Here is a 12970-nt window from a genome sequence, read left to right on the forward strand (position 1 = left end):
ACCCCCCCCGCTCCCCCAAACCCCCCACTCCCCCAACCCCCCGCTCCCCCAAACCCCCCGCTCCCCCAAATCCCCCGCTCCCCCAAACCCCCCGCTCCCCCCAAACCACCCGCTCCCCCAAACCACCCCGCTCCCCCAACCCCCCCGCTCCCCAAACCCCCCCGCTCCCCAACCCCCCCTGCTCCCCCAACCCCCCCGCTCCCCCAACCCCCCCCGCTCCCCCAACCCCCCCCGCTCCCCCAACCCCCCCAGCCCCCCCACCCTCCCCCAACCCCCCCACTCCCCCCACCCTTACCCAACCCCCCCAACTCCCCCCACCGCTCCCCCAAACCCCCCACTCCCCCCACCCTCCCCCACCCCCCCCGCTCCCCCCGCTCCCACAAACCCCCCACTCCCCCAAACCCCCCCACTCCCCCAACCCCCCCACTCCCCCACTCCCCCCACCCTCCCCCAACCCCCCCACTCCCCCAACCCCCCCCCACTCCCCCAACCCCCCCGCTCCCCCAAACCCCCCCGCTCCCCCAAACCCCCCCACTCCCCCCACCCTCCCCAACCCCCCCGCTCCCCCAACCCCCCCCACTCCCCAACCCACCCCACTCCCCAACCCACCCCGCTCCCCCAACCCCCCCACTCCCCCACCCTCCCCCAACCCTCCCCCAACCCCCCCCGCTCCCCCCCGCTCCCACAAATCCCCCACTCCCCCAACCCCCCCACTCCCCCCACTCCCCCCACCCTCCCCCAACCCCCCCACTCCCCCAAACCTCCCGCTCCCCCAACCCCCCCACTGCCCCAAACCCCCCCGCTCCCCCAAACCCCCCACTGCCCCAAACCCCCCCGCTCCCCCAAACCCCCCCACTCCCCCCGCTCCCCCAACCCCCCCACTCCCCCAACCCCCCCACTCCCCTCCACTCCCCCACTCCCCCCACCCTCCCCCAACCCCCCCACTCCCCCAAACCCCCCACTCCCCCAAACCCCCCACTCCCCCAAACCCCCCCGCTCCCCCAAACCCCCCCGCTCCCCCAAACCCCCCCGCTCCCCCAAACCCCCCCGCTCCCCCAAACCCCCCCGCTCCCCCAAACCCCCCCGCTCCCCCAAACCCCCCCGCTCCCCCAAACCCCCCCGCTCACCCAAACCCCCCCACTCCCCCAAACCCCGCCACTCCCCCAACCCCCGCGCTCCCCCAACCCCCCCACTCCCCCCCCGCTCCACCAACCCCCCCCACTCCCCCCCGCTCCACCAACCCCCCCCAACCCCCCCCACTCCCCCCCCACTCCCCCACTCCCCCCACCCTCCCCCAAACCCCCCCGCTCCCCCAACCCCCCCCGCTCCCCCAAACCCCCCCGCTCCCCCAAACCCCCCCGCTCCCCCAAACCCCCCCACTCCCTCAAACCCCCCACTCCCCCAAACCCCCCGCTCCCCACCCCCCCGCTCCCCACCCCCCCCGCTCCCCCAACCTGCCGCCGCTCCCCCAACCCCCCCGCTCCCCCAACCCCCCCGCTCCCCCAACCCCCCCACTCCCCCAACACCCCCACTCCCCCAACCCCCCCGCTCCCCCAAACCCCCCCGCTCCCCCAAACCCTCCCGCTCCCCAAACCCTCCAGCTCCCCCAACCCCCCCGCTCCCCCAACCCTCCCGCTCCCCCAACACTCCCGCTCCCCCAACCCTCCCGCTCCCCCAACCCCCCCGCTCCCCCAACCCACCCCGCTCCCCCAACCCGCCCCGCTCCCCCAAACCCCCCCGCTCCCCCAAACCCCCCGCTCCCCCAACCCCCCCGCTCCTCCAACCCCCCCGCTCCTCCAACCCCCCCGCTCCCCCAACCCCCCGCTCCCCCAACCCCCCGCTCCCCCAACCCCCCCGCTCCCCCAACCCCCCCCCCGCTCCCCCAACCCCCTCCCCCACCCCCCCCCGCTCCCCCAACCCCCCCCGCTCCCCAAACCCCCCCCGCTCCCCCAACCCCTCCGCTCTCCCAACCCCTCCGCTCTCCCAACCCTTCCGCTCCCCCAACCCCTCCGCTCCCCCAACCCCTCCGCTCCCCAAACCCTCCGCTCCCCCAAACCCCCCCACTCCCCCAAATCCCCCCGCTCCTCCAACTCCCCCCGCTCCGCCAACCTCCCCAACCGCCCCCCGCTCCCCCAACCCCCCCCGCTCCCCCAACCCCTCCCACTCCCCCAAACCCTCCCGCTCCCCCAAACCCTCCCGCTCCCCCAACCCCCCCCGCTCACCCAACCCCCCCGCTCCCCCAACCCCCCCCCGCTCCCCCAACCCCCCTGCTCACCCAACCCCCCCGCTCCCCCAACCCCCTCGCTCCCCCAACCCCCCCGCTCCCCCAACCCCCCCGCTCACCCAACCCCCCCCGCTCCCCCAACCCCCCCGCTCCCCCAACCCCCCCGCTCCCCCAACCCCTCCGCTCCCCCAACCCTTCCGCTCACACCCCTCCGCTCCCCCAACCCTTCCGCTCACCCAACCCCTCCGCTCCCCCAACCCCCCCGCTCCCCCAAACCCCCCCGCTCCCCCAACCTCCCCGCTCCTCCAACCTCCCCCGCTCCTCCAACCCCCACCCCCGCACCCCCAAACCCCCCGCTCCCCCAACCCCCCCCGCTCCCCCAACCCCCCCCGCTCCCCCATCCCCCCCAGCACCCTGCTCCCCCCCGCCCCCTGCTCCCCCCCGCCCCCTGCTCCCCCCCGCCCCCTTCTCCCCCCCGCCCCCTGCTCCCCCCCACTCCCCCAACCTCCCCTCCGCTCCCCAACCTCCTCCCCGCTCCCTAACCTGCCCCCGCTCCCACAACCTCCCCCCCCCCCGCTCCCCCAACCCCCTCGCTCCCCCAACCCCCCTTGCTCCTCCAACTGCCCCCGCTCCACCAACCTCCCCAACCCCCCCCGCTCCCCCAACCCCCCCCCGCTCCCCCAACCCCTCCCACTCCCCCAAACCCTCCCGCTCCCCCAACCCCCCCCGCTCACCCAACCCCCCTGCTCCCCCAACCCCCCCGCTCCCCCAACCTCCCCGCTCCCCCAACCTCCCCCCGCACCCCCAACCCCCCCGCTCCCCCAACCCCTCCCGCTCCCCCAAACCCCCCGCTCCCCCAACCCCTCCGCTACCCAACACTTCCGCTCCCCCAACCCCCCCGCTCCCCAACCCCCCTCGCCCCCCAACCCCCCCCCGCTCCTCCAAACCCCCTGCTCCTCCAAACCCCCCTGCTCCCAACCCCCCCGCTTCCCCAACCCCCCCCGCTCCCTCAACCCCCCCCACTCCCCAACACCCCCCGCTCCCCCAACCCCCCCACTCCCCCAAACCCCCCCCGCTCCCCCAACCCCCCCACTCCTCCAACCCCCCCGCTCCCCAAACCCCCCCGCTCCCCCAACCCCCCCCGCTCCCCCAACCCCCCCGCTCTCCCAACCCCCCGCTTCCCCAACCCCCCCCGCTCCCCCAACCCCCCCGCTCCCCCAACCCCCCCCCGCTCCCCCAACCCCCTCCCCCACCCCCCCGCTCCCCCAACCCCCCCACTCCTCCAACCCCCCCGCTCCCCAAACCCCCCCGCTCCCCCAACCCCCCCCCGCTCCCTCAACCCCCCCGCTCCCCCAACCCCCCCCCGCTCCCTCAACACCCCCGCTCCCCCAACCCCCCCCACTCCCCCAAACCCCCCCACTCCTCCAACCCCCCCACTCCTCCAACCCCCCCGCTCCCCCAACCCCCCCACTCCCCCAACCCCCCCGCTCCCCAACCCCCCCCACTCCCTCAACCCCCCACTCCTCCAACCCCCCCGCTCCCCAAACCCCCCCGCTCCCCCAACCCCCCCCCGCTCCCTCAACCCCCCCACTCCCTCAACCCCCCCACTCCCCCAACCCCCCCACTCCCCAACACCCCACCGCTCCCCCAACCCCCCCACTCCCCCAAACCTCCCCGCTCCCCCAACCCCCCCCGCTCCCCCAACCCCCCCCCGCTCCCCCAACCCCCCCCGCTCCCCCAACCCCCCCCGCTCCCCCAACCCCCCCACTCCCCCAAACCCCCCCGCTCCCCCAACCCCCCCACTCCCACAACCCCCCCACTCCCACAACCCCCCCACTCCTCCAACCCCCCCGCTCCCCCAACCCCCCCGCTCCCTCAACCCCCCCACTCCCTCAACCCCCCCACTCCCCAACACCCCACCGCTCCCCCAACCCCCCCACTCCCCCAAACCCCCTTACTCCCCAACACCCCACCGCTCCCCCAACCCCCCCACTCGTCCAAACCCCCCCACTCCTCCAACCCCCCCACTCCTCCAACCCCCCCGCTCCTCCAACCCCCCCGCTCCTCCAACCCCCCCCCGCTCCCCAACCCCCCCACTCCCCCAACCCCCCCACTCCCCCAAACCCCCCCCGCTCCCCCCCACTCCCCAACCTCCCCTCCGCTCCCCAACCTCCTCCCCGCTCCCTAACCTCCCCCCGCTCCCACAACCTCCCCCCCCGCTCCCCCAACCCCCTCGCTCCCCCAACCCCCCTTGCTCCTCCAACTCCCCCCGCTCCACCAACCTCCCCAACCCCCCCCGCTCCCCCAACCCCCCCCCGCTCCCCCAACCCCTCCCACTCCCCCAAACCCTCCCGCTCCCCCAACCCCCCCCGCTCACCCAACCCCCCTGCTCCCCCAACCCCCCCGCTCCCCCAAACTCCCTATGCACCCCCAACCCCCCCGCTCCCCCAACCCCTCCCGCTCCCCCAAACCCCCCGCTCCCCCAACCCCTCCGCTACCCAACACTTCCGCTCCCCCAACCCCCCCGCTCCCCCAACCCCCCTCGCCCCCCAACCCCCCCCCGCTCCTCCAAACCCCCTGCTCCTCCAAACCCCCCTGCTCCCAACCCCCCCGCTTCCCCAACCCCCCCGCTCCCTCAACCCCCCCACTCCCCAACACCCCCCGCTCCCCCAACCCCCCCACTCCCCCAAACCCCCCCCGCTCCCCCAACCCCCCCACTCCTCCAACCCCCCCGCTCCCCAAACCCCCCCGCTCCCCCAACCCCCCCCCGCTCCCCCAACCCCCCCGCTCCCCCAACCCCCCGCTTCCCCAACCCCCCCCGCTCCCCCAACCCCCCCGCTCCCCCAACCCCCCCCCCGCTCCCCCAACCCCCTCCCCCACCCCCCCGCTCCCCCAACCCCCCCACTCCTCCAACCCCCCCGCTCCCCAAACCCCCCCGCTCCCCCAACCCCCCCCCGCTCCCTCAACCCCCCCGCTCCCCCAACCCCCCCAACCCCCCCCCGCTCCCTCAACCCCCCCCCGCTCCCTCAACCCCCCCCCGCTCCCTCAACCCCCCCGCTCCCCCAACCCCCCCCACTCCCCCAAACCCCACCACTCCTCCAACCCCCCCACTCCTCCAACCACCCCGCTCCCCCAACCCCCCCGCTCCCCCAACCCCCCCACTCCCCCAACCCCCCCGCTCCCCAACCCCCCCCACTCCCTCAACCCCTTCACTCCCCAACACCCCCCGCTCCCCCAACCCCCCCACTCCCCCAAACCCCCCCCGCTCCCCCAACCCCCCCACTCCTCCAACCCCCCCGCTCCCCAAACCCCCCCGCTCCCCCAACCCCCCCCGCTCCCCCAACCCCCCCGCTCCCCCAACCCCCCGCTTCCCCAACCCCCCCCGCTCCCCCAACCCCCCCGCTCCCCAACCCCCCCCCGCTCCCCCAACCCCCTCCCCCACCCCCCCGCTCCCCCAACCCCCCCGCTCCCCCAACCCCCCCACTCCTCCAACCCCCCGCTCCCCAAACCCCCCCGCTCCCCCAACCCCCCCCCGCTCCCTCAACCCCCCCGCTCCCCCAACCCCCCCCCGCTCCCTCAACCCCCCCGCTCCCCCAACCCCCCCCACTCCCCCAAACCCCCCCACTCCTCCAACCCCCCCACTCCTCCAACCCCCCCGCTCCCCCAACCCCCCCACTCCCCCAACCCCCCCGCTCCCCAACCCCCCACACTCCCTCAACCCCCCCACTCCTCCAACCCCCCCCGCTCCCCAAACCCCCCCGCTCCCCCAACCCCCCCCGCTCCCTCAACCCCCCCACTCCCTCAACCCCCCCACTCCCTCAACCCCCCCACTCCCCAACACCCCACCGTTCCCCCAACCCCCCCACTCCCCCAAACCTCCCCGCTCCACCAACCCCCCCCGCTCCCCCAACCCCCCCCGCTCCTCCAACCCCCCCCCGCTCCCCCAACCCCCCCCACTCCCCCAACCCCCCCCCACTCCCCCAACCCCCCCCGCTCCCCCAACCCCCCCCACTCCCCCAAACCCCCCCGCTCCCCCAACCCCCCCACTCCCACAACCCCCCCACTCCCACAACCCCCCCACTCCTCCAACCCCCCCGCTCCCCCAACCCCCCCGCTCCCTCAACCCCCCCACTCCCTCAACCCCCCCACTCCCCAACACCCCACCGCTCCCCCAACCCCCCCACTCCCCCAAACCCCCTCACTCCCCAACACCCCACCGCTCCCCCAACCCCCCCACTCCCCCAAACCCCCCCACTCCTCCAACCCCCCCACTCCTCCAACCCCCCCACTCCTCCAACCCCCCCCGCTCCTCCAACCCCCCCGCTCCCCCAACCCCCCCACTCCCCCAACCCCCCCGCTCCCCCAACCCCCCCACTCCCCCAAACCCCCCCGCTCCCCCAACCCCCCCCCGCTCCCCCAACCCCCCCGCTCCCCCAACCCCCCCGCTCCCCCAACCCCCCCGCTCCCCCAACCCCCCCGCTCCCCCAACCCCCCCCACTCCCCCAAACCCCCCCGCTCCCCCAACCCCCCCACTCCCCCAACCCCCCCGCTTCCCCAAACCCCCCCGCTCCCCCAACCTCCCCGCTCCTCCAACCTCCCCCGCTCCTCCAACCCCCACCCCCGCACCCCCAAACCCCCCGCTCCCCCAACCCCCCCGCTCCCCCCATCCCCCCAGCACCCTGCTCCCCCCCGCCCCCTGCTCCCCCCCGCCCCCTTCTCCCCCCCGCCCCCTTCTCCCCCCCGCCCCCTGCTCCCCCCCACTCCCCAACCTCCCCTCCGCTCCCCAACCTCCTCCCCGCTCCCTAACCTCCCCCCGCTCCCACAACCTCCCCCCCCCCCCGCTCCCCCAACCCCCTCGCTCCCCCAACCCCCCTTGCTCCTCCAACTCCCCCCGCTCCACCAACCTCCCCAACCCCCCCCGCTCCCCCAACCCCCCCCCGCTCCCCCAACCCCTCCCACTCCCCCAAACCCTCCCGCTCCCCCAACCCCCCCCCGCTCACCCAACCCCCCTGCTCCCCCAACCCCCCCGCTCCCCCAACCTCCCCCCGCACCCCCCAACCCCCCCGCTCCCCCAACCCCTCCCGCTCCCCCAAACCCCCCGCTCCCCCAACCCCTCCGCTACCCAACACTTCCGCTCCCCCAACCCCCCCGCTCCCCCAACCCCCCCGCTCCCCCAACCCCCCTCGCCCCCCAACCCCCCCCCGCTCCTCCAAACCCCCTGCTCCTCCAAACCCCCCTGCTCCCAACCCCCCCGCTTCCCCAACCCCCCCCGCTCCCTCAACCCCCCCACTCCCCAACACCCCCCGCTCCCCCAACCCCCCCACTCCCCCAAACCCCCCCCGCTCCCCCAACCCCCCCACTCCTCCAACCCCCCCGCTCCCCAAACCCCCCCGCTCCCCCAACCCCCCCCGCTCCCCCAACCCCCCCGCTCCCCCAACCCCCCCCGCTCCCCCAACCCCCCCGCTCCCCCAACCCCCCGCTTCCCCAACCCCCCCCGCTCCCCCAACCCCCCCGCTCCCCCAACCCCCCCCCGCTCCCCCAACCCCCTCCCCCACCCCCCCGCTCCCCCAACCCCCCCACTCCTCCAACCCCCCCGCTCCCCAAACCCCCCCGCTCCCCCAACCCCCCCCCGCTCCCTCAACCCCCCCGCTCCCCAACCCCCCCCGCTCCCTCAACCCCCCCGCTCCCCCAACCCCCTCAACCCCCCCGCTCCCCCAACCCCCCCCACTCCCCCAAACCCCCCCACTCCTCCAACCCCCCCACTCCTCCAACCCCCCCGCTCCCCCAACCCCCCCACTCCCCCAACCCCCCCGCTCCCCAACCCCCCCACTCCCTCAACCCCCCCACTCCTCCAACCCCCCCCGCTCCCCAAACCCCCCCGCTCCCCCAACCCCCCCCGCTCCCTCAACCCCCCCACTCCCTCAACCCCCCCACTCCCTCAACCCCCCCACTCCCCAACACCCCACCGCTCCCCCAACCCCCCCACTCCCCCAAACCTCCCCGCTCCCCCAACCCCCCCCGCTCCCCCAACCCCCCCCCCGCTCCCCCAACCCCCCCCGCTCCCCCAACCCCCCCGCTCCCCCAACCCCCCCCACTCCCCCAACCCCCCCCGCTCCCCCAACCCCCCCACTCCCCTAAACCCCCCCGCTCCCCCAACCCCCCCACTCCCACAACCCCCCCACTCCCACAACCCCCCCACTCCCCCAACCCCCCCGCTCCCCCAACCCCCCCGCTCCCTCAACTTCCCCACTCCCTCAACCCCCCCACTCCCCAACTCCCCACCGCTCCCCCAACCCCCCCGCTCCCCCAACCCCCCCGCTCCCCCAACCCCCCCACTCCCCCAAACCCCCCCGCTCCCCCAACCCCCCCACTCCCCCAAACCCCCCCACTCCCCCAAACCCCCCCCACTCCCCCAACCCCCCCCCCCGCTCCCCCAACCCCCCCCGCTCCCCCAACCCCCCCGCTCCCCCAACCCCCCCGCTCCCCCAACCCCCCCCGCTCCCCCAACCCCCCCACTCCCTCAACCCCCCCACTCCCCAACACCCCACCGCTCCCCCAACCCCCCCACTCCCCCAAACCCCCTCACTCCCCAACACCCCACCGCTCCCCCAACCCCCCCACTCCCCCAAACCCCCCCACTCCTCCAACCCCCCCACTCCTCCAACCCCCCCGCTCCTCCAACCCCCCCGCTCCTCCAACCCCCCCGCTCCCCCAACCCCCCCGCTCCCCCAACCCCCCCGCTCCCCCAACCCCCCCACTCCCCCAAACCCCCCCGCTCCCCCAACCCCCCCGCGCTCCCCCAACCCCCCCGCTCCCCCAACCCCCCCGCTCCCCCAACCCCCCCCGCTCCCCCAACCCCCTCGCTCCCCCAACCCCCCCGCTCCCCCAACCCCCCCACTCCCCCAAACCCCCCCGCTCCCCCAACCCCCCCACTCCCCCAAACCCCCCCACTCCCCCAAACCCCCCCCACTCCCCCAACCCCCCCCCCGCTCCCCCAACCCCCCCGCTCCCCCAACCCCCCCGCTCCCCCAACCCCCCCCGCTCCCCCAACCCCCCCGCTCCCCCAACCCCCCCGCTCCCCCAACCCCCCCGCTCCCCCAACCCCCCCCGCTCCCCCAACCCCCCCACTCCCTCAACCCCCCACTCCCCAACACTCCCCCAACCCCCCCACTCCCCCAAACCCCCTCACTCCCCAACACCCCACCGCTCCCCCAACCCCCCCACTCCCCCAAACCCCCCCACTCCTCCAACCCCCCCACTCCTCCAACCCCCCCGCTCCTCCAACCCCCCCGCTCCTCCAACCCCCCCACTCCTCCAACCCCCCCGCTCCTCCAACCCCCCCACTCCCCCAACCCCCCCGCTCCCCCAACCCCCCCACTCCCCCAAACCCCCCCGCTCCCCCAACCCCCCCCCGCTCCCCCAACCCCCCCGCTCCCCCAACCCCCCGCTCCCCCAACCCCCCCCGCTCCCCCAACCCCCTCGCTCCCCCAACCCCCCCGCTCCCCCAACCCCCCCACTCCCCCAAACCCCCCCGCTCCCCCAACCCCCCCCACTCCCCCAAACCCCCCCACTCCCCCAAACCCCCCCACTCCCCCAACCCCCCCCCCCGCTCCCCCAACCCCCCCGCTCCCCCAACCCCCCCGCTCCCCCAACCCCCCCGCTCCCCCAACCCCCCCCGCTCCCCCAACCCCCCCGCTCCCCCAAACACCCCCGCTCATTCAGTATGTGGATGGACCGACTAGAGAGGGGGCAAAACTTGACCTCGTCTTGGGAAATAAGGAAGGGCAAGTGATAGAAGTGTTAGTGAGGGATCACTTTGGGTCAAGTGACCATAACTCCATTAGTTTTAAGATAGCTATGGAGAATGATAGGTCTGGCCCAAGATTTAAAATTCTTAATTGGGGCAAGGCCAATTTTGATGGTATCAGACAGGAACTTGCAGAGGTAGATTGGGGGAGATGTTGGCAGGCAAAGGGACGGCTGGTAAATGGGAGGCTTTTAAAAATGTGTTAACCAGGGTGCAGGGTAAGCACATTCCCTTTAGAGTGAAGGGCAAGGCTGGTAGAAGTAGGGAACCCTGGATGACTCGAGATATTGAGACTCTGGTCAAAAAGAAGAAGGAGGCATATGACGTACATAAACAACTGGGATCAAGTGGATTCCTTGAAGAGTATAGAGATTGTCGAAATAGAGTTAAGAGGGAAATCAGGAGGGCAAAAAGGGGACATGAAATTGCTTTGGCAAATAATGCAAAGGAGAATCCAAAGAGATTCTACAGATACATAAAGGGGAAAAGAGTAACTAGGGACAGAGTAGGGCCTCTTAAGGATCAACAAGGACATCTATGTGCAGAGCCACAAGTGTTGGGTGAGATCCTGAATGAATATTTCTCATCGGTATTCACGGTGGAGAAAGGCATGGATGTTAGGAAACTAAGGGAAATGAATAGTGATGTCTTGAGAAGTGTGCATATTACAGAGGAGGAGGTGCTGGAAGTCTTAAAGCGCATCAAGGTAGATAAATCCCCGGGACCTGATGAAATGTATCCCAGGATGTTGTGGGAGGCTAGGGAGGAAATTGCGGGTCCCCTAACCGAGATATTTGAATTATCGGCAGCCACAGGTGAGGTGCCTGAAGATTGGAGAGTGGCGAATGTTGTGCCCTTGTTTAAGAAGGGAAAAGCCTGGGAACTACAGACCGGTGAGCCTAACGTCTGTAGTAGGTGAGTTGCTAGAAGGTATTCTGAGAGACAGGATCTACAAGCATTTAGAGAGACAAGGACTGATTCGGGGCAGTCAGCATGGCTTTGTGCGTGGAAAATCATGTCTCACAAATTTGATTGAGTTTTTTGAGGGGGTGACCAAGAAGGTAGATGAGGGCAGTGCAGTAGACGTTGTCTACATGGACTTTAGCAAAGCCTTTGACAAGGTACCGCATGGTAGGTTGTTGCAGAAGGTTAAAGCTCACGGGATCCAGGGTGAGGTTGCCAATTGGATTCAAAATTGGCTGGACGACAGAAGGCAGAGGGTGGTTGTAGAGGGTTGTTTTTCAAACTGGAGGCCTGTGACCAGTGGTGTGCCTCAGGGATCGGTGCTGGGTCCACTGTTATTTGTGATTTATATTAATGATTTGGATGAGAATTTAGGAGGCATGGTTAGTAAGTTTGCAGATGACACCAAGATTGGTGGCACAGTGGATAGTGAAGAAGGTTATCTAGGATTGCAACGGGATCTGGATCAATTAGACCAGTGGGCCGACGAATGGCAGATGGAGTTTAATTTAGATAAATGTGAGGTGATGCATTTTGGCAGATCGAATCAGGCCAGGACCTACTCAGTTAATGGTATGGCGTTGGGGAGAGTTATAGAACAAAGAGATCTAGGAGTACAGGTTCATAGCTCCTTGAAGGTGGAGTCGCAGGTGGACAGGGTGGTGAAGAAGGCATTCGGCATGCTTGGTTTCATTGGTCAGAACATTGAATACAGGAGTTGGGAAGTCTTGTTGAAGTTGTACAAGACATTGATACGGCCACACTTGGAATACTGTGTGCAGTTCTGGTCACCCTATTATAGAAAGGATATTATTAAACTAGAAAGAGTGCAGAAAAGATTTACTAGGATGTTGCCGGGACTTGATGGTTTGAGTTATAAGGAGAGGCTGGATAGACTGGGACTTTTTTCCCTGGAGCGTAGGAGGCTTAGGGGTGATCTTATAGAGGTCTATAAAATAATGAGGGGCATAGATAAGGTAGATAGTCAACATCTTTTCCCAAAGGTAGGGGAGTCTAAAACTAGAGGGCATAGGTTTAAGGTGAGAGGGGAGAGATTCAGAAGGGCCCAGAGGGGCAATTTCTTCACTCAGAGGGCAGTGAGTGTCTGGAATGGGCTGCCAGAGGTAGTAGTAGAGGCGGGTACAATTGTGCCTTTTAAAAAGCATTTAGATAGTTACATGGGTAAGATGGGTATAGAGGGTTATGGGCCAAGTGCGGGCAACTGGGACTAGCTTAATGGTAAAAACTGGGCGGCATGGACTGGTTGGGCCGAAGGGCCTGTTTCCATGCTGTAAACTTCTATGATTCTATGCTCCCCCAACCCCCCCTGCTCCCCCAACCCCCCCCGCTCCCCCAACCCTCCCTGCTCCCCCAACCCCTCACCTGCTCCCCCAACCCCCCCTGCTCCCCCAACCTCCCCCCCGCTCCCCCAACCCCCCCCCGCTCCCCCAACCCCCCGCTCCCCCAACCCCCCCCCCCGCTCCCCCCCCACCCCTGATCCTCCACTCCCTTCCTTACACACTCACCTTCTCCTCCACTCTCTTCTCCCACATTCACCTTCTCCTGCACCATCGTTTCTTTCAGAAATATGTTATTTAATGTGTTCCCGGTCCGTGGGCACCTGCGGCGGTGCACCCTAACTGCCCTCGCGAGGGGCTGTCGAGAGTCACATTGCTGTGGGTCTGGAGTCCCGTGCAGACCAGACCGGCTCAGGGCTGCACGTTCCCTCCCCTGAAGGACATTAGTGACCCGGACGGCAGTGGTTCCATCGTCACCATTAGACTTTTAACTCCAGATTTTATTGAATTAAAATTTCACCGTCTGCTCTGTTGGGATTTGAACCTGGGTCCGAGCATCACTCTGGGTCTCTGGTTTACTAGCCCAGTGACAGTGCCAACCATCACACCAACCCTCCCCGTGGTCTCCCTGCTCCGTGGGACCCTCCCCCTGGTGTCCCTGCACCGTGGGGCCTCCCT

General features: G+C 70.6%; 1 protein-coding gene across 1 annotated transcript in view; it reads left to right on the plus strand.

Moving 5' to 3' along the window:
• Positions 1-12634, plus strand: part of LOC140410949 (rho GTPase-activating protein 4-like) — a 108165-nt gene extending 95531 nt beyond the window's left edge. The window contains exon 9 of the mRNA XM_072499804.1: positions 12579-12634. Coding sequence (XP_072355905.1) covers positions 12579-12634 — 56 coding nt within the window. The remainder of the gene's footprint in view (positions 1-12578) is intronic.
• The last annotated feature ends 336 nt before the right edge of the window (positions 12635-12970 follow it).

The sequence above is a fragment of the Scyliorhinus torazame genome, chromosome 4 (assembly GCF_047496885.1).
Source record: "Scyliorhinus torazame isolate Kashiwa2021f chromosome 4, sScyTor2.1, whole genome shotgun sequence".
NCBI lineage: Eukaryota > Metazoa > Chordata > Chondrichthyes > Carcharhiniformes > Scyliorhinidae > Scyliorhinus > Scyliorhinus torazame.